This window comes from Anopheles arabiensis, chromosome X (assembly GCF_016920715.1).
Source record: "Anopheles arabiensis isolate DONGOLA chromosome X, AaraD3, whole genome shotgun sequence".
Lineage (NCBI taxonomy): Eukaryota > Metazoa > Arthropoda > Insecta > Diptera > Culicidae > Anopheles > Anopheles arabiensis.
The window spans coordinates 14,080,254-14,106,970 of record NC_053519.1 but is presented as its reverse complement, the minus strand read 5'-3'; the positions used below and the strand labels follow the sequence as shown (position 1 = coordinate 14,106,970).

The following is a 26,717-nucleotide window of genomic DNA, read 5'->3' as shown; positions in this document are numbered from 1 at the left end:
CAGGTCACCTGCTTTGGATAATGTTCTGATCTACTTTCTCTCTCTCTCACACACACACACACACACACAAACCAAAGAGAGACACCGAGATGTATATGCCATCGTCCACCGTTTGGTCTGGTTCGTCGCTCAGGGTCTCCTCCTTCGCCGACGCGCGCTTACAGCTATTTTCGCTTTTTCGTGGTCGAGGTGAACCCCTTCTACGCACAGCATCTCAGCATCGGCGCGCGCGGCTAGACTAAGGAGACACAATGCACACACGCCAAACCGTGTGCCCCTGGCAAAATCACGCCTCCCCCCACCCCCCCCCCGGGGGCTCCCACTCTTTGCCCCGCTTCAAGATGAATGTATTTTGCGTGCGGTGGCCCTGCCTGCCTGCCTGCCTGCTACTGGCTTGATCTTGATCGTTTCGACGGGTGAGGGTTATTATATCATTTCCCTCACGAACTCGCAAACACACACACACACACCGACCCACAAGTACAGGTGTAGAGAGCACCGTTGAGAATTCGCTCACAAACTCCCCCCCTCCCTCCCCTCCCCTCCTACTCGCCACTACCCTCCCGGTTTGCCTCGTATTACTTCTTCCTCGCTCGGTGCGCGCGTTCGTCGCTTACGCGTCGATTGAAGTCTTTCGTATTTACAGCGCGCGCGCTCGCTCGCCTATGAATCTCGTGCTGGCTTTGTGGCGGGGCTTTGAAGGAAGTGAAGCAGCGTCGTTTGGTGGGAGGAAGGAGGGAGGAAGGGATGGGGAGGGAGTTTGTGAGGGTCGCCAACTGTCACTTGGAAGGAAGAAAGAGCCAAAAGAGTGCGACACAGACGCGGGGGGCTGAACACAGAAAAAAAGCCGCCCAAGGAGGGGGAAAAGGGGGCAACAAGGCCTTGGTCTTGGCATAGATTCTGGCGGTGTGTGTGTGTGTGTGTTTTGACGGACAAAACAGCGCACTGTGCTGTGTGCGTTAGCGGTGTAAGTTTTATGAAGCTTTTTTTTTGGTACGAGGAAGTGGTGGGGGGGGGGGTACGAGATGTACGGTATGTTTATTTGTTCATTAACTGTGTTTTTTGGTTTCGGGGGGATTTTTGTTTTATTTTCGCGAATCTTTCGGTCGCTCCAATTGGAACTGATCTTTTCCGTTCGTGTTGGAAAATTCTTCAATTGGATTCTTCAAATAAAATAATTTTAGGACTTTATAGAAAAAATGACGCTTTTTTAAGCCGATTTTGTGAACTTGTATGTTATTAAGATACTTTTTTCAGTTGACTTTCCCACCCCCCCCTCCCCCCCCCTGCCGCCAACCCGAGAACCCGCTCTCCATCGATCGATTAAACACATCCAACCTGTGCATCCGTGTATCTGTGTGTATGTGTTTGCCATGAGCGGCTGAACAGTTTTAGGTCAGGGTTAACGACTCGCTGCCGCTGTTTTTAGCGTATTCATGGTTATGAGTGTGTGTGTGTGTGTGTGTGTGCTGCGTTTGCTTGCGAGACAAGGACCAGCTTCCGATCCGTTCCCCAGGCCAGGCAGGCAGAGCGACAACATGTACACAGTTAATCGGCAACTAAGCGGCCCTCCTTCTCCCTTGCTGCTCTCCAGGACACTATCGACAAGTGTCTCTTAAGCGACACCTTGATAGAGGTAGCAAGAGAGCGAGAGAGAGAGAGAGAGCGGGAGAGCAAGGCGACAGATTTGCATGCGTTTGCCTTGCGGTTGGCTGGTTAAGTTAAAAATGTTTGCTTTTTGCTTGGCTGTGGCTTGCTGGAGTGGACCTTTAAGGGGGCCCTTGTTCCTTCGACCTCCCTCTTCCCTTCCTTTTACACTGTTTGAAGAGAGTGCGCCGAGAGAGAGAGAGAGAGAGAGAGAGAGAGAGAGAGAGAGAGAGAGAGAGAGAGAGAGAGAGCGGGCGGCTCGGAAACAGCGCGAACCGGTACAAAATCTGCATAATCTCATAACCCAACTGCTGGCCGATCGAGCGTAGAAATACTCCAAAGCTTCTTACCTCGGTCGTGCGGTGCGTGTGTGTATGCGTTTGAGCAAGGAAACTCGATTGATTTATTGGCTTTGTTTGAAAAGCTTTAAAAAATGTTTCCACTTTGTGCAGTTGTTTTTTATGAGTGCTTTACTTTCCTCCAAGGAAATGGGGAGCGTGTTGGACTCTCTCTTTCTCTCTGTCTCACTCTCTCTCTCTCTCTCTCTGCCTCTCGCGCATAAATTTAGTGTAATTTGCAGTATTAAACCAAACTGTCTATGCTAATTCCATCCTCGCGGCTTTGCGTTATGCACACACACACACACCAACACAGAGATGCCGAGGGCCAAGAGAACCCGGATCGGCGAGACCGGTTCGCGACACGTCCGCAGCCCGGTAGGAGGGGGGGTGGCGCGCGGACGGTCACAACGAGCAGCAGCGTGCGCGCGGGCGAGCGCACCCCGAAAATCTAGGTCAAGTTTGGTGTCCTCGCCTACGCGCCTATACTCTCGGCAGCGGCTGGCGGCCAGTGTGCGGATTTTGTGCGTGTGTGCGTGTGTGTGTGTGTGTGTTGCGTGCTCAACACCGTCAACAGAACGGACTTGGAATGGCTGGCACGGCACGCGCTCGCTCGCTTCTGGCGTGTAGTGTGTACCGGGCGTAGTGCGAAGGGCATGCGCACATTGCAGCTGGACTGGAGGGAGGAGGAAGAGGGCTGGGAGAGAGGGCGAAAGGGTTTAATGTTTGTCACCTTCCAAGTCTGACCCACACACACACACAGACGCCCGCAGACGACCGAGCTGATATATGGCGTGCAATGAAGGAGGTAGGAGGAGGAGTCGCAACAAACGCAAAAACAAATGCAAACAAGAAAAAAAAAATCAGCAAGGAAGGGAACGCGTGGAAGGTTGGCGAGGATTTGTGAGTGTTTTTTTTTTGTCATCAGGGCTAGCAGGTTTGTGTGTGTTTGTGTGTATGTGTGTGTGCCATGGGATGCTCTTGAGCATCCCCCCAGCTCGTGCACATCAACAACAGGCCGCTTCTGGTTTTTTTTTTGTTGCAAAAACTCTAATGAAGAAAAGTGTTTAAATTTCGACCGAGCTGCGAAGGTGTAAAGGTGCCCTGCTTTGGTACTAACACAAGCAATTTCACATCCCCCCCCCCAACTGACACAGACAAAACGGCTAATTATGTTTGCAAGTGGCAGAAAGCCTATTGAAAAGTGTGAGTGTTATGTTATTTGTTGCATAATCGCGCCTTCCGCAAAGAAAAGTGCCGTTTTGTATCCCGTTCAATCCTTTCTGTCGGGCTGACGGGGCCTCCCTTCCCATACTCACAACAAGGTCTTTTATTTCCTCATTTAGTCGGCGTGATTTTTTTTTTCGTTGTTGGGATTTTTTATATAATTGCAAAATGTTATTATTATTATTATTTTTATTACTACTTTTATTATTATTTTATTATTATTATTTTTATTATTTGTACTATTATTATTATTATTATTATTATTATTATTATTATTATTATTATTATTATTATTATTATTATTATTATTATTATTATTATTATTATTTGCATTATTATTTGCATTATTATTTGCATTATTATTATTATTATTATTATTATTATTATTATTTGCATTATTATTATTATTATTTTTATTATTATTATTATTATTATTATTATTTTTATTATTATTCATGTTACATTCCGATCGCGTCATCATTCCGTTAAGTGTGTATGCTTCCTTTACTGTGCTGTTTGAGGGGGTACGCCCCCCTTCCTCACGTGACGCAGCGATAGGGGGGGGGAGGGAGCCTTCGTCTTTAGGTCAAGGATTCGTTCGCCTTTTTAAAAAAAAGAGGCAGTTGTTGCTTAGTTAGTAGCGGCTGCTGCTGTGTGGCCGTGAAAACGTGAATTAATCAGAAAGGGAGAGGAGGAGAAAGAGAGACAGAAGAGAGGAGAGGCTTTGGCGATACATTTTATGACAATTTTGGGTTCAATTTTATTTTTACTGTTGGTTTTGTTTTACACTCGGGAGCAGTCAATGTGTTCGAAAGACTTTTCTTCACTTTGTTTGTACGATATAATTAACGAGAGCCTGAAGTTAGTTACAGTAATCCAATTGGAACAAAATATTGTTGCTAAACACTTTCACACGGTACAACACTTGAATGTGTTCAAGAAACCTTAGCTTGAAGCATCATTATGCCTAAATGTCATGATTATGCAGATTAATTAAATTATTAAAAGCTTTCAAAACTTTCCACATTGCAAGAGACGCTTCTAAACATTTTGCACAAATTCTGCTTGAACTTGCATTTGTGTTTTTTTTATTTTAATTTTTTTTTTGTTTCAACGATTGCTTCTCGATCTCTTTTCCATCCCAAGAAGGTTACCCTTTTACACTGTCTGGTTACATAAAACTCTCCAGCAGAAGAAAGGCCGTGAACAAGCACACACACAAAAAAAACGCGCCGGAAAAGGTAAATTTAGCGTTTTATACTCCATTTCGATCTCTTTCCTTCGTTACAAAACCCCAATGGCTGACTTTTTTTTTTGTTTGGTTAAGAACCTTGCCAATGAGCGCGCGCCTGATCCCTCGCTGCCACTCTTCGCCTTTGCCCCACGCCTTCTCACCCCCTCTGGCAGACACTAAACAGCACACAACAACGTTACCTTCGCAAACGAGTTGCTGCTTTTTCCGTATGCTTCTTCTCGCGTATCTTTCTCTCCTCCGTTTTGCTTGTTTTTGTTGTTGTTGGTTTGCTTCTTCTCGCTGTGGTGTGGGGGGGTACCGCTTTGAAATATGTTCCGTAACGGAAATGTTCGCTCGCGCGCTTATTATGTCGCCGGCCGAACGTATGGTAGATGAGAGAGAGAGAGAGGGAGAAAGAGAGCGAGGATAGGAAGAAGAAGGAAAAAATCGCCGACCCTCACCTTCAACCCACGATCGCCCTCCCCATCCCACCCACCCATCAAGATGCATTTGCGATATTTAGTCACGCTTGGGGGGGAAGAAGGCACAAAATTAAAGCACAAATGAAGAGAAAAGGAAACAAAATGAGAGAGAGAGAGAGAGAGAGAGAGAGAGGGACGGAGACTGGTGGACAAGAAAAGGAAGACGAAGGAAACAAAAAAAGCGCACGCCGAGCCCGCTTGCAAACGGTACACCCGGGGTCTATACATCCACCCCCTTCTCCCCCCCCCCCCCACTTCTACCCGAAGAAACCGCTCGCGAAGACACACACACACACGAACGCGCGCTCCCCGCAAGGTCAATATCTTCTAAAAGTTTGACCTTGATAAAACCTGATTTTGCTCTCATCTTGGCGCTGGCCCTGTGTGGTGGAAGGTGGCATTGTTGTAATGTTGTGCTGCAATGCTTGTTTCCCTGTGCCAGCCACTCTCTCTCTCTCTCTCTCTCTCTGGTTCAACATTTGTCGCTTCGGCTCTCGGTTCACCATTGTTGCGACGTCTTTTCGCGAATCATCGCGTGTCGTGCTCTGGAGGGGGGTGAGGGGGGGAGGAAGTTATGCTGCTATTTTGAACAAGGAAAGAAAGGAACGCAAGCACGACCCAGACGCGAGCGAATTTTGCTTCCTTGCGCGTCGTGCAGCGGTTTTATTTATTTTCCTTTTTTTTTTGTGCGAGAGCATTTGTAAATTAAAATGTAACGCTTGTGTTTTAATGCGTTTTACTGCACCACTTTCGTCGTAACACCCAACATCAATCACAGTTGGGAAGAGTAAACTTGATAAAACAGTTGGCGCTTTATTTATGCAGCGCTGACAATAAACTCGCTAAACGATACCAACTGTATTTGAGCTGTATAGCTAGCCAAAGCTGCAATTACAAGTGCATAAAGCGCATGTTAAAACGACATAACAAACGAACGGGCTATGACCAAGATGTGTAATAACGCTCTGCTTTCCTCGCTTGATCGCCCGTTGAAGTCTTTCTTTTTGTACTCTCGCGCGCGGTACAAAGCGAACGCGCTGCTGCTGCTGCCCGTTTTATTATTCCCCCTTTGCTTTGTTGCGTTCTGTTCGCACACTCATCCATACCGACACACACACACGCACACACACGAACACACTTCCAGCCCTGAACGACTTTTTTAAGGAAGGAAAAACATAATACGAAGGATACAGAGAGAAGAAACAGGACACAAATATAACTTTTTCAGCCGCTTTTTCATCTCCGTTTTTTTGCTCTCTTGCTCTCGCTCTCTCTCTCTCTTTGCTCTTCTCCTTCTTCGACGGGACTTATATTTTCAAGCTATGCATCTTCCCATTCCCCCCGTCCCTCCCTCCCTTTTGGTAGCGATGATTCCTCTTGGGCCGTTTCTTTTGCCCACATCGATTGTTTCCTTTGTCGACTCTTCTTCCTCAGCCGCGGTGCCTTCTTCGTCGCGCCGTCATCCGCACACTCACACACACACGGTGTATCGAGATTTATGCTGGTGGGAAGAAGAGAAAGAAGACTAAACCACCAGCCACACACACACACACACACGCGCGCGCGCAGTTAGCTACAAAAATAGACTCAAGCGCGCGAAGAGGCGAGAAAAGCACAGCACGTCAAGAATAAAGAAAAATCAGTTCTACTCAAATTGCTTCCCACATGATGGGCGGCGACGGTAAGGTAAGGGGGGGGGGGGGGTGTAAGGGGGGTGTAGTCGTCCTCCGCTAGCTTTGCACTCAATTTTCATGTGGGATACGTGTGTTCGCTGCAGAGCAGAGAGAGAGAGAAAGAGAGAGAGAGAGAAGGTTGTTTTTGTGCTTTTCCGAAAGTGCGAACGCTTGAGAGAGAAAGAGAGAGAAAGAGAGAGAGAGAAAAAAAGAAGAAACACTATTTTTCTATTTTTCTCCCCCTCCCCCCCTTCTCACCCTTTATGCTTCGTGCTTGTTGGCCGGGTTAACTTTGGTCGGAATTAATGGGCCATGTATTTTCCTTCTATTCTGCTTCGTCCCGGTGCCTCCACCTTCCCCCCCCCCTCCACCCCTTCCCGTGCGAGTGAGTGCTGTGTGGTATTTCTTCCTTTTTTGGTTCTTCTTGCTCTGTGGTAAGATTTCCTCTCCAACGCGAAGCTTTTCCTGTCCACACCCGTTCACCCGTTTGAACCTGTTTGTTTATGTGTGTGTGTGTGTGTGTGTGTGTGTGCCGACGAGGGGAGAGGCACAAGGACGGGAAGCTGAAATTATGAGGAAGATCAGTTTTCCGATCGGCGGACGACGCGTACCGAGGGAGGGCAAGTGGGAAGTAACAGAACGGAAGAGAACAGAAACTTCATTCCTTTCCCCCCCACACACACACACTGTTGTTTTCCTCCCGGAAATGGTGCGCCTGGTGTGCAGGGCGGTGGGAATGTAATGTTATATTTTCCCTTTACCTCGCCCTCTGCTCCATTGTTTGAAACGCACACACATACATCTCATACCATCTCACGCAAGCTCACCAGACTAGAAAATGTTGGCAGAGGAAACCTTTCGGTTCTATTCTCCTCACGTTGCTCAACTGTTGCCGTTCTTCCCTCCCAACCCACTCCCGCTTAGGGTTCTCTTGGATCAGTTCTGGTCCGATGCAGAACAAGTCGGATGGTGTGTGTGTGTGTGTGTGTTTCTATGTATTCTCTAAGTCAGCTTTTGGAGAAGCGCACAGAGAAGATTCCTTGAGAAAATGTTATTTGTTTGGGTTTTTTAGCATGATTTTGTGAGATTTTTTTCTGCTTCGGAAAAAGCACTATTTTTCCCCCGTCCAAAAGCTACCCCTCACCCATTTTCTGTACTTTTTTTTTGATGGTTAAAAACATTTATTCTCGAAGTAACCTTTCATAAACATCATTTGACCGAGCCAAAACCCCTTTGTACTTTGTGTGGCAGCTTAGGGACGGGCCACGGGTCGGCTCTCAGCTCGGACATTTTTCACACATCAGGAAGCGGCTCGAAAAGCTGCTCAACCCCCCCACCCCCCTGCTTCCGCCAACGGACCCACCATCGTGCATAATGAGCAGCAGAAGCAGACGGCAGCGGCAGCTGAATTCCGATGAGCACACAAAAGCCCCTGGGACAGATGAGACAAATGGGGGGGGGGGGGGGGAGAGTTGTTGCGGGGATCAGAAACTAACCCAGGCACAGTTCCGCGAGCTCGTCTGCTTTCTGTGCTGCTTGGCACAAAGGCACAGAATAAAACAAGTCCTTCGAACGGTTCTTCTACGCGCGCGCGCGCGCGAGGGTTCGTCGCTTGCCGTCGTCTTCGGTGCGGAAACGATTCGGTGCGGGCAAAGTGGGGGGCTGAAACTGACCGGAGGGTGGAGGAAGCCTGCGCGCGCTCGCCGTTCGTGGCTAGAATGATGAAAAGTATTGCTGTCCATCTAGAGGAAGAGCAGAAGAATGTAGTTTTATAACAAAGAGAGTGTGAGAGAGAGGAAGATTGCTTTATTGCTATTAAAAGGAAGAGAGAGAGAGAGAGAGGGTGCGATACAGAGAGAACGGGTTTAGTGTGGTGGTAAAGGTAAAGGAAGGGAGAGGGGGTGACAGTTCTCCTTTCTTGATGCAGGTTTTCTATCTGTTTCTTTCCTTCCATTCCCAATCCATCGGCCCGATCATCATCATGATCCCGGTGGATTGGGAACACTCACAGAACACACTCACAGAAGAGTGCGATGAAAAAAAAAACAACAACAAAAACTCACACACAAAACGGCGATCACGCGATCAATGCGCAGGTTCGTCGCTTTACTTTTTAAGGGTTGATTTTTGTGTTCTTCGTTTTGAGTAACTAAAAAAAGCGTTATGGAGAGGGGGGGGGGGAGGGAAGGCGAACCAATACGGAACACACAGAACGCAACAGTGCCGGGGCGAAAATTAAAGTATGAATTCTTCAAACGAAAGACTTCACTGCCGCGAACCACATCCGCCGGCCGCAACAAAAGTCCGCCAGGCGACGAACCCGTGTCGAACCTTTTTTTTTTCTTTTCTTTCTTTCCTCTCTTTTCCTTCGGCGCCTGCGTTCGGCATTGCAGAACAAACGGAACAGAGGGGGACGGCAGTCGCGAGAGCGAGAGAATGAGAGACAGTTTGAGACGGAACGGATCTCGCGTGGATACAGTTAGCTCGGTCGCGCCCGGTGCGTTTGACGCGGGCGCGCGCACTCGCTCGCGGGACCTGATCGTTGTTTGCTACATGGTGTGATGGCCATGTGTGTGTGTGTGTGTGTGTGTGAGCGTTAGCTATGCTTCGCTGAATACCGGTTCTCTTTTTCTCCACCAGCAGCACACCGGCGGCATCACAGCAGGGCACCAGGCACCGTTGGGACGGCGCGCAACCGTGTGTGTTGTGACTGCTGTTGCTTAGCGTTCGTTCTCGTTCGTTCTCCCCTCCCCTGCGCCACCATTGCCCCCAGGCGGGTAGTGGGGTGCTGCTGTTGCTGTTGTTGTTGTTGTTTGTAGTCGGTCGTGTAAAACCGTAGCATAATAGAGGACTGGAAGCAGCACGCAAAGCGGCGGGGGGAAGGTGTTGCGTTCTTGTTCGTGGGGTGAGATATGCTGGAAAGAAGCGAAGGGAAGGAGGGAGGGGAGCAGATAACCTGTACCTTGAGCGGCGGGCAGTGTAATGAGCTGTTCTCTCGGGCGGTTTTGAATCATCGCTGCTGCTGGTTGGTTGGTTCGAAGCGGAACAAAATAATACAACGCACTACGAGAGCGTGTACAGCATCATGGGGGCACGGTGCAGCCTGGGCAGAGGCGCGTTTGAAGTGGAAAAACAAAAGGTGGCGCGCTGGAGAGGGTCGTGGAGGTGGTGGAGCAGCGCTGTTGTCTCATCGTTGTTGCTTTTATGGCAGTGGAAAATTCTTGCACCTCCTCTTCTAATGGGGCCCCCACCGAGGGAAACGGCAGGAAAGCGCGAAGGAAGCGGAGAGGATAATAATCTAAGCAATTTCACCTAGCCGATGGGCAAGGGTGCAGTGAGGGAGGGGGGGGGTTGTAGAAGCGGGATTGAAGAAGAAACAGAAAAGAACAGCGCAGCGTAAGGGCCTTCGCCAGAACTGGACTTTCTTGGTTGGGAGGGTGGAGAGAAGGAAGGGAGGGGTGGTTATATGGGGTCCGTTCTTTTTCTAGCTGCCGGAAATGACGGCAGCAAGCGAGGAGGGCTCATCATCATCATCATCATCATCATCATCATCATCAGCCACCGTCATCATCTGCTGTTTCGAATCCGAAAGGAAGTACACCGAGGGGTTTTAATGAGCCGGGAAGAGGAAGCAAAGGGGAAGGGACAGAATGGGTTTACAGCACTGCGCGAAAGGTTGTTGATCTTTCCCTTCCCAACTACTAAGGGGGGATAAGTTTGAAGAAAAGAAGAAAAACCCGAGAAGATCGAGCACACCAGAGAGAAAGGTGGTCCGTCCACACACTCACTTGACCGAAACCGGACTTTCTTGCACCGTGGACAGGGGAGTTCTTATTTGATTCTACATTAAGCTTTGTTTTTTTTTTTTATTTAATCGCTCATCGCTAGACGTAGTAGAAGAATGCGCGTTTTAGTTTCCAAATGAATGCCACATTCGCACTAATGTTCTCTCACGCAACGCGCAACACGCAATGCAACAAAATAAAAGCGACAATTAGTGGCCGCACTGTCGTACAGCATGAATGGCGCAATCGGTAGGACGGCGGTGCACGAACAGGGCGCGCTGCCGTTCGAGCCTTGAATGGAAGTGTCGCTTTTGATCAGCTTAAAACTGGTTTTTACTTGCCTAAGCGATTTATGGAAGTATTATTTACTACTCTTCACTACTTCTTTCACATTTGTAATAACAAGACACTCAAAAACACGGATACTTTTCAAATGATAAAGAAGGGGAATTGTTGTATTGAACCACTCACTACTACAGTCAACCAAAAAAAAAACCCTATAAATGCTCCTCCTCCGTCACGGATTCAATCTTTCTGCTGTGGGTCGTCGTCAGCTCGACGTTTTCCACTGCTGCTGCTGCACAACACCTTCCTCCTCCAACCGGCAACCGTTCGCTGCTGACCGTCATGCTGGCCCGGTGACGCAGGCAGCAGCCGCAGGTAGTGGTGGTGGTGCGTCCCCTTCTGCACACCACCGCCCGCATCAGCGGGCGCAGCAGCAGCGCCCGAAAGCCGGCCCGAAACTTTGCGTTCATGTAGCAGTAGATGAGCGGATTCAGGCAGCAGTGTGACATGGCGAGCCAGTGGCAGGCGAACCACAGGTACGGCAGCGGCGCCCAGCTCGGGTCGTCCAGCGGGGCGAGCAGCAGCGCATTGAACGGCAGCCAGCAGACGACGAACGCGGCGACCACGGCGAGCGTCATCTGGACGGTGCGCCGGCGGGCCCGGCGGAACTGGCGCCCCGAGGTGGAGGACGGCGGCACCAGGCTGGTGCGGTTGGTGCTGCGGGCCCACACGCGCCACCCGATGCAGGCGTACGTGTACACGAGCGTCGCGAGCGGCAGCGCGAACTGCGCCAGCGCAAGCGTCAGCGAGTAGGCCCGGTCGGCGGTCGCATCGGGCCACACCTCGGTACAGACGGCCTGGCCGCAGTGGGCATGCCAGGCGCTCGGCTGCACCAGCGCGGAGTGCAGCGGGATGGGCAGCGCGGTGGCGGCCGCACCCACCCACACCAGCCCGATGAGCAGCAGGGCTACGGGGCGGCGTGGCGGCCGCCGGCGGGACCGCAGCGGCCACATGATCGCCCGGTACCGGTCGGCGCTGAGCGCCACGAGCGTGTAGGCGGACACGAGCACCGACACGGCCTGGAAGTAGTTGACCGTCTGGCAGAGGGCCGCCCCGAACGGCCAGTACTGCAGCACGAACAGCGACACGGACGAGAACGGCACGCAGAACAGCGTCATCAGCAGGTCGCCGAGCGCCAGGTTGGCGAGGAACAGGTTGGTGACGGTGCGCATCCGCGGCTGGCTGGCGACGATCGCCAGCACGGAACAGTTGCCCACGAGCGAGGCGGCAAGGATGGCGGTGTACGCCAGCCACACGACCACCTGGAACTGGGCGCTCGCAATTCCTTCCGGGATGATCGTGGACGCACCGTCGCAGATCAGAATTTCGTCGTCTGCCGCGGATGATGATTCGTTCCATGGCGCGTGCAACGCGTGCTCGGTGGAGAAATTCATGGCACACACACACACACACACACCGTGTCCCAGTCGAACCTGGGACGAACGACGAGCACGACTGGCCGCGGTTCGGCCGTCGCTTTCCCAAGCAGCCACACAAATCTTCTCAACCGCTTGTTTTTGTCGCCGGCCTTGGCACCGGTGGGCTAATTGGTGTCGCGATGCGCGCAAGGTGCTAGTTGGCGTGCTGTTAGAATGCCCCTTCCGCTCTGGCCAAGGGGCGGGGGGGGGGGGGTGGTGTCCATTAGTCAAATGCACTGTAGAAGAAAAATATCCACTTCCCTGTGCACCACAAACAACTAAAATATTTGCGCAAACTACGAAACCCGAACTAATAACGTTGATTTGATGCGCGCATTGCATAACTTTAGGCGGGTAGTGTAACGGTGCGTCACACGGGAACGGCTTTTTGTGCAGTTGAGATCTCACCATCGCAAAATGTAATGAATGGGGATTGGGAACAAACATCAGCCTCCCCCCCCTCTCCTCCTTCTACTCCAATACACCCCCCCCCCCTTTTTAACACCCTTTTCTTTTGAAGTGTCTGTCAAGCTGTGTATGTGTGATTATGTGACGCCATTTCAAATGGTATTCTACTACCACCCACCTCCTCTTCCCCCTTCCCCCTCCCACCCTCTTTATCGTTCCGATTCTTCGCGGCGAACTTGCAGCCGGGTGCAACGAACTGTAAATGATGTGTGAGAGAGTATTCGCATTCATCTGGTGTGGAGAGGGGGTGGTGTGGTGGTGAGTGGGGGGAGAGGGGAGGATTTAAAGCATTTCTATTAAAGGGACGCGACCGATTCTTTAGTTATGGTAATGTTTAATTTTGAAAAAAAACTAACAATCCTGTATGTGTACATGTTTGTGTATGCGCATGTGTGTGTGTGTTTGTGAGTATACTTTTTTTCCAACAGGGAAAGCGAATCTAACAGGTTGATTATATTGTGAAAATGTTGGCTTATGCATCAATGTAAGGTTGTCGATTTATTTAGATTTTTGTGTTTTTGACGCACACGTAGGAAAAAAACGCACTGGCCACGCTTATTTAGCACACCAGACCGGGCGGAAAGAAGGGGACAGGGTGGGGGGAGGGGAGAAGAGTTACATTGTTTCATTGATGAGCTTTGCGGAAGGGGGTTTATTTTTTTCCCCTTCTTCTTCTATTGTCCCTCCAACCCAATGCTGTTTAACGCGCTTTAAATATTCTGCGCACAAGCATGGCTGGATTACCTTTTTTGGGCTTCGTGCGTGCGTGTGTGTATGCGTAATGGTACCGGCTAGCAGACAGTAGTCGGCTGCTTGTCAGATTTGCATTAGAATATGAATGGAAGAGGTTCGTTTGAATCGTTTTTTTTTGCTTTCTTTCTTCTTGTTTCATTCGTTTTTGTTTTGCCCATCGGGCCCCCTCTTTCCCATCGCCGTAATATTCCAGCGTTCAATACTTCCTTCTTCCGTTTTGAGTGTTGCGCTAGAATGTGTGTGTGTTTTTTTTTTTTTAAATGAATAATAACACTTTTCCCCCCACACACACATAAAATCAAAGCAAAAAAAAAAGCGTTTCCCATTAAAATGGTGCGTGATGGTGGACGACGACGTGTTTGGTGTATGTCATCATTGTCACCTGTTGATGTATGCTAATCACACATACACACACAAACACACTCACACCAAAAAAAAGGGGTACGTCACATACTGCACCGGAAACTATGCCCCCACAAACGACACGCAACAAACGGGCTAAGGGGTCGCTTTTCCAGCGTTAGCGGTAGTGGGTGAAAAGTGTTCACAACCCCCCCCAAAACAACCACTAGCTGGTGGCGCGGTCGCAGCGAATATTGCAGCACGAAAACGTGACCATGCCCCGCGCCCAAGACACTGTGCCGAATTGTGTTTTGCCATTTTCGGGTGGAAATCGATCGCGAATCGTTCATTCCACCGGTAAGGACACGTGGCAAATATGCAAAACAGATACGCTTGTCTCACATTCACAATCTTTCGGCGCACAGAGCGCGAGCGACGAAGCCCGCCCGCCTTCATGCCGAGGTTCGTTCAAGTTGGAAAACGACGGCGACGACATTCCCGAAGGACATTCGATGCAAATTCCGGTTGGATTTCGAGCGGATTCGCCGCTCCACCCCGAAAAAGCGCACCAAGCCGCCGCGCGAACGTCACGTTTCTGCGCCCGAAGATTCCCGCGGTGATGCCCGCGGAATATTCCATTCAACTTCTCCCTGCGTCTCCCAGCCCAGGACGAATGAAATGAAAAGCGAAATCGTAGTCGGTTTTGGGCGGTTGCGTCCGTTGGTTGCGCGCAAGATTTTCTGAAGGAATCTTTCGATTCTCGACCATTCCTTCTCCCACGCACGCGCGGGAAGGACACGTGAGTCACGCGCCGGGGGAAGAAGTGTCGTCATCCCCCGCACTTATTATGCGCCACCCCCCCCTGGAATAGGGTGTTTGCGCAGTCCGAAACATAACATTTCGAATGCAATTATTCCGGCCAGGAATTTGTTCACCGTGGTGTGTGTTGTCTTTTTTGGTTTTTGTTGTTTTTTTTTTCGGTGATGCCCCTCCCCCACTCCCTCTTGGGTAATTTTAATTCGTCTATTCCTGTATGTGTTTTTTTCTCCACACAAGCTTACTGGTTTTTGAGGCAGAGAGAAAAAGAGTTTGTGAATTGTTCTATCCGCGCCCCAGAGAGGTCATGCCTTGGGGAATGCGCGAAGGTTAAGGGGGTATTTTTGGCCCGCAACCTTTGCATGTGACACGAACTTTTGAACCCCTGTTGTGTGTTTTGTTGTTGTTGTTGCATCGCGAGACGCTCAGTGCTTGGAGCCGAAACGCTAGAAAAAGAAAATATACAAACAACGCTACTCCTGGCGGCGGTGTCCCAACCGCCCAACCGTTTGTGGGACCGGCGGGGTACCCCGGCGCGCGTTTTGCACAGGGTGTGAAATGTGAGAGGAATGGGAGAGCTTTTTTTTTTGTTTGTGTCCCTGTGCGGTTGAAGAAAGTAAAACAAAGTGAAGGGAAAAACACCTACTAGACAAATGATTCTTCGTCGCTCGTTCTTATGTGTTTTCGAATGGTTTTATTTTTTTCTTCCTTTTTGTTGGGAATTGTTTTTGAAGAAGTTGTGAAAGGTTCTACAAAAAGGTAGGGAGGACGGTAAAAAAATCCTGGTAAACTGGTAAAAATACACATCCAACACAATCAAATATTCGAATACTGCTTCGTTGGCCGTTCTTAGGCGCCTGACAGTATGCAATATGCATGTCCTTTTTGTTATTGTTTTGGCAGAAGGAAATTAATGTTTGTACACAAATTTGCATGCATTTGGGACTGACAATTGCAGGATTTTCAGGGTTTTCCCATAGATGTGGGACACTTCCTTGATTATTTCTAATGAGAAATAAACTTCATATGTTGGAAATTAGAATTCCTATTGCATTTGTCCCACAGGGGTGTTATAGAGTCCAATTCCCATTACATTAAGTTCATTTCACATAAGAAAGACTCAATAAAGTGTCCCACAGCTATGATAACTCCTGGAAAATCCTGTAACACACAAACAAGTCTGCACTTATGCTTTTGGCACGTGTTAGAGCCGCCAAGTACGAAATGATTGCTTTTAACGTTATTTATGAATATTGTAACTCTAATCAACAACAACTAATCGAACACTTCTTCTATTCTCTCTCTCTCTCCCCCCCCCCCACAGAGCACGACATATTTAGCGAAGAGAACCGTCTCAGCCCACCGTGCCGGAAGCGGGCGGCCTCCCCATCGCTGTCCATCTTTGCCAGTGCGGAGCGGCACGAGGCTGGCGGCAACGCGGCAAGCGCCGCCAACAGCTTCCCCGCCGGTGCCGGGTCGGCCTACAGCAGCACTGCCGGCGGCGGTGCCAGCAGTCTCGCGGCGTACCACCGAAACGCAGCGTTCAGCCTTTACCACAGCGGTCTCACTGCCAAAGAATCGTCCATCAACAACACCGCCGCCAGCCACCACCACCAGCCGCGGCTTTTCATCGGCGGCGGCGGTGGTGGTCGGCGCCCTCAGCCACTGCCGCCCCGTCCGACGGCGGCGGCCTTCGAGAAGAGCAAGGAGGAAGACGCGACCAGTGGCGACGAGCGGCCGGCAGCGCAACGGGCAGTGCCGTTGGTGAGTCAGCGCAAGCAGCAGCAGCCGCCAGCACCGGCCTCATCACCGGTGACACCCACCTCACCGTGCACAGTCCCACCAACACCAACGCCTCCACCGCCACCGCCAGCAACCGAGCAGAAGGATGCACGGCCGCCCACGCCACCACCGCCAGCGGCACCGCCCGTCGCACCACCAGCGACGGCGGCGGCGGTCGTGCCCAAACGGCGGCCAACAATCGTGAGCTCCTCCTCGTCCTCCACCACTACCACCGGCACGTGTCTGCGGGTAACCGAGGGGCCGGCACCGTACATCGGCCCCCGCCATGGCCACGTGCTGACGAACGCGGAACGGAAGGTGTACCCACCGACGCCGCCACCACTGCCGCCCACCAACACCACCCCCGCGGTCGACTCAAAGTCGGCGGCAGAGGACGAGGATGACGAAGAGGAGGAGGAGGAGGAGAAGGAGCAGCAGCAGCAGCAGCAGCAGCAACAGGTCCCGGTGGTACGAGAGGGAACGAGTGACAGCAAGAAGAAGGAGTCGTCCGGCAAGGTAATTGTGCGCGACGAGCCCGTTCCAACCATTCCGGGCGGCGAACAGTACCAGCGCCGGCTGCGACTACCCTCCCCGACACCGCCCCCGCCCAAGGAGCGCGTCCCATCGCCGGCGGTCGTGCGCTGCTCGGTCATCCAGCGAACGCCAGCGGTGCGCAAGAGCCAGCCGGCGGAGGAGCTCCCAGCAGTGCCGGCGGCGCAGCAACCACCGCCACACCAACACCACCATCATCACCATCACCAACCACCACCACCCACGCAGCTGGACGACAGTCCGCGGGCGGTCGATCTGAAGGTGCGCCCGGTGGTGGTGCTGACGGTGGAGCCGGAGCAGGAGCAGCCGATCGACTACCACATCGGTCCGAAGCGCTCGGCAAGCGAGAAGGAGCGGAGCGACGAGCGGGACGAGGAGCGCGACGAGCGGCAGGGCGGGCGGCGCGAGCGGGCGGCAGCCGTCGTCCTGCACAACCATCTGCCACCCTACCATCGGGGTGGGGGCGGTGCGTCGGCGGCTCGAGCCGCGGCGGCGGCCGCCGTCATCAGCGGCATCATGCAGGGGGCGGCCGGGCACGGTCGCTCCTCGAACGGGGGCGGCGGCAGCGGGGGAGCAGGCGGCGGTGGCCAATCGGGCGGCGGTTCCAATGGAGGCGGCGCGGGAACGGGCGGAGGAGGCGGCGGCGGAATAAACTTTTCCGGCGGCGGCGGCGGCGGAGGCGGTGGCGCCCTGGGCGCTGGCGGCGCGGGCGGCGGAATGGGCGGCCGGGATGGTCGCTCGAACTACGGCCCGAACAGTCCGCCGACCGGGTCGCTGCCACCGTTCTACGAGAGCCTGAAGGGGGGCGGCGCCAGCGGCGGCCTGAACGGGTACAACGCGAACGGCGGCTTCCTGACGAACAGTGCGGCCAGCTACCAGCAGCTGCTGAGTTCGCTCGAGTGCGACGGGCAGGATATGGGCGGGACGGGCGGCGGCGCCGGACTGGGCGGAGGCGTCATTCTCGGGCTCGGGTCCGGCTTTACGTACGGCAGCGCGACGGACGGCAGTGGCAACGGAGGCGGCAACGGGCAGCCGGGAGGCGTCAATGGGACGTCGGCGGTGGCGGCGGCTGCCGCCGTTATGAGCAAGCACTGCTCGCTGATGCTGCACAACCACTTCGGGCTGGCGCTGAAGGACGAGGTCGACCTCGGGTACGATGCGAAGGTCGACCCGACGCTGCTGTACGCGAGCGCCACCGGCGATGGAGGCGCGGGAGCGGGCGGTAACGGCGGAAACGGAGGCGGCGGTGGCGGAGGCGGCGGCTACGATATGGCCGACTCGATGATGGACATGGGCGACTCGATGCAGCTGACGGCGACGCTTACCACCTACCCGTCGTCGGCCGGCGGCAGCCCCAACGGGCTGCTCGACGGCTGCCTGAGCTCGACGGCGCGCGGCTGCAGTCGATGCAACGATCTCGAGCTTTCGCTGCCCGACTCGCGCGGCATCGACACCGGACGACAGCGGCGTCCGCGGCCGACCAGCAGCAGCAGGGAGCGGCCGGCTCCCGCGAGTACACCAACATGGCGGCGGCCAGCTTCGGGGCGGGCCAGCAGCTCGGCGGCCATCAGCACACGACGCTGCACTCGCTCGCGAGCAAGTACCACCACGCGCAGGACGGCGGCCAGCCGCCGAGCTATCTGCAGACGGCGGCCAATGGAGGGGCCGGCTCGTACGGCACGTTCCAGCCGCTGCTGCGCTACGACCAGCTGGACAGCAACCTGTCGCTACCGTCGCCTGGCGGCGGCTCGTCGCTTGACTTCGATCTGCACCAGAGCCTGCAGCCGCTGCAGGGCCCGTTCGCGATGAACCTGCAGCTGGCGGCGGGTGCCGCCGGTCAGACCACTCATCTCGGGCAGCAGCAGCAGCAGCAACCGTCGCACCAGCGCTCCGCCGGAGGCGTGCGGTCGCCCGGCAGCAACTCGACCTCGTCCGTGTCCTCGTCGGCGTCGTCCGCAGCGGCCGTCGCAGCGGTGGCCAGCCTCGGTGCGCACAACGTGCCGGTGGCCGGTCCTCCGCCCGCGGTGCTCGCCACCACGATACAGAATGTAAGTTGAAAGCGTCGTATGCTGTCATGTTGCGCCAGTGGGAGTTAGACATATCTGCTTATGATTCAAAACATTCTTAATTTTTCATTACGAAATGCATCAAAGTCGCAATTGCAAGCTTAAAATACACTTTCCTCGTTGTATAACAGTTTTTTGGAAACTGTACTACAGTGTATAACAGTTTTTGAAAATGTTCAGCGATAACATAGCTACTACTAATACACACAAATAGCCTCATATATGTCGTATAACAGTTTTGTGTGACGCGTATAACACTATTTTATGCACCCTAACCGCTTCTGCTGTTCCGATTGTGTCCCGAGCAAGATAAACTAATCTGCATTCTTCTGTCTCATTTTTGAAACATCCCGGCACCACCCCTCACCCACGGTACATTGCCGTTCTCCAAGCAGTTGGGACTTCCGGCCGACTCGGAGCTGCAGTTCGTCAATGGCGGCCACGGCATCAAGAACCCGCTCGCGATCGAGAACGTACCGCTGCGGATGCGCTCGGAGGAGCGGCACGGTGGCAAGCAGCTGTCCGGCTCTGCCGGCACGAAACAGCGCAACCATCACCACCATCAACAGCAGCAGCAGCAGCAGCAGCAGCAACAGCAGCAACAGCAGCAACAGCAGCACCACCATCAACAGCACCAGCAACAGCTGCAGCAGCCCCATCTGCAGCACCATCTCGAGAACGGTTCCGCCAACTCCTCGTCCGCGTCCTCCGTGTCCTCCTCGTCGTCGGCGTCCTCGCCCAACAGCTGCGGTTCGCCCGGCAGCACGGCCACCAGCAACGGCGCGAACGGAGCCGGCACCAACACGGACGACGACCAGAACCGGTTCGTCTGCCGCATCTGCTCGAAAACGTTCAGCCTGCAGCGGCTGCTGAACCGGCACATGAAGTGCCACTCGGACGTGAAGCGCTACCTGTGCACGTTCTGCGCCAAGGGCTTCAACGACACGTTCGATCTGAAGCGGCACACCCGCACCCACACCGGCGTCCGGCCGTACAAGTGCAACCTGTGCGAGAAGTCGTTCACCCAGCGCTGCTCGCTCGAGTCGCACTGTCTGAAGGTGCACGGCGTCCAGCACCAGTACGCGTACAAGGAGCGTCGTACGAAGGTAAGCCGGGTGGTGGAAGGTGGTACCCCTATCAGTTGATCGTTTTGCTAACGTGTTTTTGTTTCGTTTATTTCCCGTTCCCTTCCACGCAGATGTACGTGTGCGAGGAGTGTGGCCACACGACCAACGAGCCGGAGGTGCACTACATGCACCTGAAGGAGAAGCATCCCTACTCGCCCGCGCTGCTCAAGTTCTACGACAAGCGGCACTTCAAGTTTAACAATGCGGCGTTCGCGAACAACCTGCTCGGCTCGCTGCCGATGCCGGTGCACAACTAGAGTGTGGTGGCGCTGGCGTCCTCGTACATGGCCTGCCCGCGCAGCATAGCAGAGCGAGCGGAGGAGGAGGAGAAGGGTTGTTGGGGAGGGTTGCAGGGTCAGGTGAGAAATTATGAACTGAACGCGATCTAATCGGGGGAATGCAAGAACATGAAGTAGTAAAAGGGGAGCTGCAGGTGCCTCGATCGGGAGGGGCAGGGGCTCCGTAAGGCTGAATAGGGAAAGGGGTAGGAGGTGCGTGTGCAGAATAACCAACTATTTATTTCTTGATGCAATATATCGTATAATTCTACAACAAAAAAAACAACGTTAGCCACCTAAGCATATGCTCTACACTAGTGTTTAGGAGAATTAGCTTAGCTCAGTAAGAGAAGATCAATCATATTAAACACGTACACCACGTACATACACATACAGACAGATACAGCGACACACGTAACACACGCACAGCGCAACAAACATGCGAATAGTAGTAATAGTACGTATAGGGGCCTCATTTGCATTTGCGCTCCACTTTAAGGATATGATAGGTCCCGCGGGATGCATTTTTCGTTACGATCTTTTTTTTTTTGTGTGATTTTTATGATTTTTTTTTGCAACCATATTCAACTACTTTCGGTAAATAGTTCGATTATTGGCGACGCGGCACACTGCATCTGTATAGGCGGGCGGGCGTGTGCGTGTGTTTGTGTATTAGTAGCTTTGTTTGTTTACTTTTGGGTTTACGCACAATCCACAATCCAACAATTTTGCAATCCACAGACGGCTTAGTCGAATTAGCTTTCTTCTTTTTGTTTTGTTTATTTTTATAGCGTTTTTTTTTGCTTCTTTTACTTTTGGTGTTGGAGTAACGTCTTCTTATTTAGTGAAAAGGAAGCTAGAGCGAGAACTTTTGTACATAGCAAAGGAAGAAGGTGTGTTTAAGTAGAGAGAGAGAGAAACGAAAAACGTGTATAATGAAAAAAAACTGATTGATTTGTGTCAATTAGCCACTCGAATTTTGCGGGCACAATGCGATTGCCCTGCATTGTTTGTATAATGAAAATAATCGTAAAATTTGCTTAATTAGCCGCGGAAGCGAAACTCGATGATGCTAAAAAGATGAAAACAGATTTCGAAATCGGTAACGATACATTGTGGGAGCTTTTGTTTTACACAGCCCCCCACCCCAAAAGCCGACCTCGGAATGGGGAATGGATTTGTACTTACTTTAAAAGAAAAATGCTACAAAAATGCTATACACACATTTACCTTATTACCAAGCAGGGGGGAAGGAGCAGAAACAGATGAGAATATATGCATTTACACAAAATATCTATACGCAAGTAAAAAACACACTCAAAAAAATGAAGATATACACGCACACGTGCGCAGTCGAAGTGACCGAAGCCGCGTCGCCCAGTGTAAAGTGACGCTAGAAAGAGAGAGCGATTCGCGGAATTAACTAAGGAGAGGAGAGAAAAAAGTCTTGAATATATAAACGAAAACAACATACAAACTATACATTTACAAAACAAAGCAAATACACAATACATTTACACACACAGACACACGTACACACACACACATCTTAGCAAGGAATAGAAAAGCTTAGCTGTTTAAGGTAAAAATATCCGTGGAAAGAGATGCATTTATTTGATTTTGATGAATATTATTTTTTTTCGATTATTGCGAGAGCGACGATAAAGACAGGATGACGAAGGGTGGGTGTAGCGAAGTAGGATTTGAACTTGGGTTCGCAGAACCAAGGAAAAGTCTGGTTAGACTGTAAGGCGCAACTCGCCGCGAAAGCGAGAGTGAGAGTGAGAGAGAGAGAGATTAAAGAAAGTCGAAGAATGCGCGTAAGCTTTCTTCCGCACTTTCTGCTTCGCTCAACTTTAGCATATAATGTAACTCGAAAAAGGCATGTGTAATTTTCCATTCCAATACACGCAAACTCAAGTATGCGGCAGCGGCAGCAGCAGCAGCGCAACTGGAAATATGGATGTGAATTCGTTTTTTTATGTTTGTTTGTTTGTTTGTTTGTTCTGTGCAAAACTTAATGTAATGATTAAACATATTCTCGTTAGTGTTAGGGCGTGAGAGGAAACGATGGTTGAGGCCACAGTGGAGAACCACAACGCAATGTAACGAGGGATGAGAGTGTGTGTGTGTATGAATAAGTATCTGATTATAGCGATGAATGAAAGGGGTCGGTGTGAATGCGGAATTGAGACTCACCTACACAATCGTTACATTGCGTTGCACACGGCCAACCACTAGCGGTGCAGGGCGATGCAAAACGCACAGAACAGTTTGAGAGAAAGAGAGAGAGAGAGAGAGAAAATAAGAGAGAGAGAGAGAAAGAGAGGGATTGTAGGCAGAAATGCAGGCGGTAGAGAAGCGGAAGTAGACAACAGACCTGATCCGGTGGACGGAAAAAGGAAGCGGCAATAATAGCAGACACAGGTTCGAAACGTACGTTTGCCTTGTTTGCTCCCCTTTTGGGCTTTCTCCCCCACCCCCTCCATCGCGGGCAGTAGTAGGCGATAGGGTGGTGGACTGCCCAAGAGGGGGTACCTACGATTAAGTTAAACTCATAGCGTGTAAGTCGGAGATAGGATGCGCAAATCGCGACCGATCGAGAGGCGGCGGAGAAGGAGAGGTTAGCTGTAAGGAGACGAGCCTCGGGGATGCTGATGTGGGCGCCTTCAGTGAGCGAAGGTGTAGCTGTGTGGGGGTGTTTTGCTCAAACACACACACACACACACCTTCGATCACAAAGCGCATGCAAGACAGGGGTGGTGGTGTGCGTTGTGTGTATACGTTTTTTTTTCGCAAAATGGTTGAGTTTTTTTTGGTGTACACAAACACAGAGCCACATGTTAAGATGCGGACTGCATCTGTATCGGGATTGCATCCCAGTTAACACCACGGTACAGATCAGTCAATCGATGGTGAAAGGCTAAGAGAGATAAAGGGAGAGAGAGAAGGGAGAGAGTAGTAGGAGAGAGAAAGAGAGGCAGGAAGTGAACGCAAAAAAAACAACAACAACCACTAGGAAAACATGAGTATAATCGGGGTTTTTCGTGCAATCAACATTATTTTTCGTCGGTGTTGGATTAATTTAGTGTATAGTGTGACAGTAGGCAGCAGCGGCGACAGCGCAGCAACAACAGCAACAACAAAAAAAAAAGAGCAAAAAAAAAGGCAAGAAAAAGAAAACCGGAACAGCGCCGCTGTGTTAATCATCTACTAATTAAGCCGATTTATTAAGTAAAAACGACACATACGCACACACACACGCACACACACACACACATGGGAAAGAGTAGTGTGGGTGGGTGTGGGAGGAGGGTTGCGTGCGGTGCAAAACCAATTTGTGGCAGGAGAGAGGATGCATTTTGGGAGGTGGAGGTGGTTGGGAGTTGGGTGGTCACCCGCCGGACCCCCCACCCCCCCGCCTATGATTGAGTAGCACACATCCTTTGCATGATCAGGAGTGAGAGGAGCGAGAGAGAAAGAGTACCTCAAAGCGCAATCAAATACACAAACACACACACACACACACGCAAATGCATTTATCTCTTTCTCGCTCTCTCGCCCTTTTTTGAAGGAAGTGCGGGGCGCACACACACTCTTAACACATACACACATGCACAAACGCTCAGGAACGGAGGGGAGAGAGAGAGAAAGAGAGAGAGAGAGAGAGAGAGAGAGAGAGAGAGAAGGCGGCGTAAAACACGCGTAGCTGGCTCTGTTTGTGTCTGTGTGTGCGTGCGTGTATATGTGTGCGTGTGTGTGTGTGTGTGCGTGTGTGTGACTGAACGACGAACACGACGAATATCTTATCTTTTAAGAAGTAAACTATATGATGGAGTACCTTTTTATCTAGTTTTGTAAGACAAAGCGAACGATACTATTTGCTAGGAAAACACGAATATTATAACTATGGCAAAAAAAAACAAACAAAATAACAAGAGAACAAACACACCGACACAGATTGCTCTAAAAACAAAAAAACGAAAACAAACAAAAAACATAAAAACATACCACCACCAGTACCAGCCGCGAAATGCAAAAATAAAAAATTATCAAAAAACGAACACACACACACTTAAACCGAATATTACAACTAATAGATGAAACAACAATTATCAAAACAGGAGAGGGGGTGGTGGGAGTAAAAGAATAGGAAAGGCTCACACACATAAGCGCTCCCATCGAAAGAGGGAAACGGAAGATGCAAAATAGTGGAACGAGATTGACACAACTCCGCTTCCGAGTGCTTTCGGGCAAGGAATTCTGCTTCGGTCGTTCAAAAATTTGTTATTGAACAACTTTTTTTTTCTATAATTTATTATAAACTTTCCAACAGTTGCATAATGAAATTTCTCCATTCCCCTTTTCTTATGCAATCAGTCTTTCTTTTTGTCGTTGTTTATCTGTTTGTGCAGGCATTGCCAATTCATGTTGCATTTATGTAGAAAGGTAAAAATGTGAAGAAGAAGAAGAAAAAGAAACAAAAATGAGCGATACAGTCGAAAGGTAGGAAAGAAGGCGGCGATAGTATAGTGTGTATGTGTGTCTGTATGTGGGACGAACGAGAATAAATAGAAATGCCTCACAAAAAAACAGGAAACAAAAACAAAAAGAGCGACTCAAGAGTATGTGTGTGAGTGCCTTCCAGGGCCATGGCTACCAAACCATGAGTAATACACGCTACACCCCTACCCGACCCACTTCCCACTTCGGTTAGTAGCAAAATAGATATGGAACAATGTGGAAATAAACAATCAATTATATGTGTTAAAAATCTTACTCCAGTTTGTGTTGATGAGGAGGTTCACCTCTATTTTTTCTTCTTTTTTTGTGGGTTTTGGTCTTCCGAAACTGTTTGTTGAGAGTCGGCTGTGTATGGTAAGTTGGTTAACAGGAAACTAATTTACCAACTATACATTATAATCTGTTGAAAGGCGTAGATGCAGATAGCAGTCATCTAGAAAGATTGGTTGTCGCACTAACCTCGCCAAATTCTGATCACATTTTATTTTTTCATCAAATTCTTTCTTGCATACCGTATTTTTAATGATCTCGCCATGCTACAACTTACTTACTTATCAGGCGCTACAACCGCTATGCAGCCTCAGGAGTGTTCGAAGTTGCTCACGGTCTCGCGCCTTCGTCTGTCAGTCCGTTATCCACAGTGGGGTCGCCATACGTCCTCGCGTATAGCTCGTCGTTATAACGGCTCCTCCATTGTCTTTCCACACTTCCTCTCGAACGCGGCTAAGTGGGTTTCGTCAGATTTGGACAGTGTCCATGTCTCAGAGGCGTATGTGAGTACCGGTAGTATATAGGTGCTATATAGTCATATTCTTTGAGGTAAACTGATTTCTCAGGCTATAAAATGACCGGTATACAGCTAGCATCCTTGCGCGCAACTCTGCTTCCATGCTATTGTCGTTGCTGACCATTGACCCAAGATAGTTGAATTCTGGGACGACTTCAAAAGTGCGTTCACCTATCTGTACATCACGCCTACGTAGATTCGGAATATTTATTGGTAGGTCCGCTGATGTTGCCACCATCAGTTTGGTCTTTGCCTCGTTTATCTGCAATCCGAGGCTCTCTGCCGCCTGCTCGATCCCTTGGTAGGTTCAGCTACATTGGAGAGCCGCAGACCAATGATGTCTATATCATCAGCGTATGCCAGGATCTGGGATGACTTATAGAAGATGGTTCCCGTAGTCTCCACCCTCGAGTCGCGGATGACCCTCTCTAGTGCCAGGTTGAATAGGAGACAGGCAAGTCCGTCCCTCTGGCGCAGACCTTTGGTGGTAGCAAAAGACCCTGATAGTTTTCCCCTGGCAAGTGACGCTCGTCATAGTCATTCTAACTAGCCTTATCAGTTTGGCCGGGATTCCAAATGAGCTCATAGCGTCATACAGTTTTACACTGGCTATGCTATCATATGCGGCTTTGAAGTCAATGAAGAGATGGTATGTGTCGTGTCTGTATTCAGCCATCTTCTGAAGATCTGATCAGTGGTTGATTTTCCGTTTCGGAATCCTCTTTGATAGTTCCCGACTATCTCTTCGACGTGCGGGACAAGACGATCCTGAAGGATCAGGGAGAATATCTTATAGGCGGTATTCAACACCGTAATACCCCTGTAGTTGTTGCAGACCAACCTGTCTCCATTCTTGTACATGGGGTAGATGATGCCGAGATTCCAATCACAAGGTACCGATTCGCTATTCCACACCTCAGTAACAATTTAATGAATCTCGTCTTCTAGTTGTGCACCTCCATTCTTGACCAGTTCAGCTGCAATTCCGTCGGTTCCGGGTGCCTTGTTATTTTTCAGCCGACGGATAGCCTTTTGTGTTTCCTCTATGCTAGGTGGCAGTAGCATGACACTAT

General features: G+C 50.8%; 2 protein-coding genes across 2 annotated transcripts in view; one reads left to right on the top strand and one right to left on the bottom strand.

The window, feature by feature from the left end:
- Positions 1–25,112, top strand: part of LOC120905593 (transcriptional regulator ovo-like) — a 31,947-nt gene extending 6,835 nt beyond the window's left edge. Inside the window, exons 3-6 of the mRNA XM_040316534.1 lie at positions 15,853–18,264; positions 18,327–18,910; positions 19,324–20,034; positions 20,127–25,112. Coding sequence (XP_040172468.1) covers positions 15,853–18,264; positions 18,327–18,910; positions 19,324–20,034; positions 20,127–20,312 — 3,893 coding nt within the window. The 3' untranslated portion in view covers positions 20,313–25,112. The remainder of the gene's footprint in view (positions 1–15,852; positions 18,265–18,326; positions 18,911–19,323; positions 20,035–20,126) is intronic.
- Positions 10,837–12,173, bottom strand: LOC120905962 (RYamide receptor-like). Its single transcript, XM_040317323.1, has one exon. It carries the CDS (start codon positions 12,123–12,125, stop codon positions 10,884–10,886), a length of 1,242 nt encoding a protein of 413 aa, XP_040173257.1. The 5' UTR covers positions 12,126–12,173; the 3' UTR covers positions 10,837–10,883.
- Positions 25,113–26,717: the final 1,605 nt, after the last annotated feature.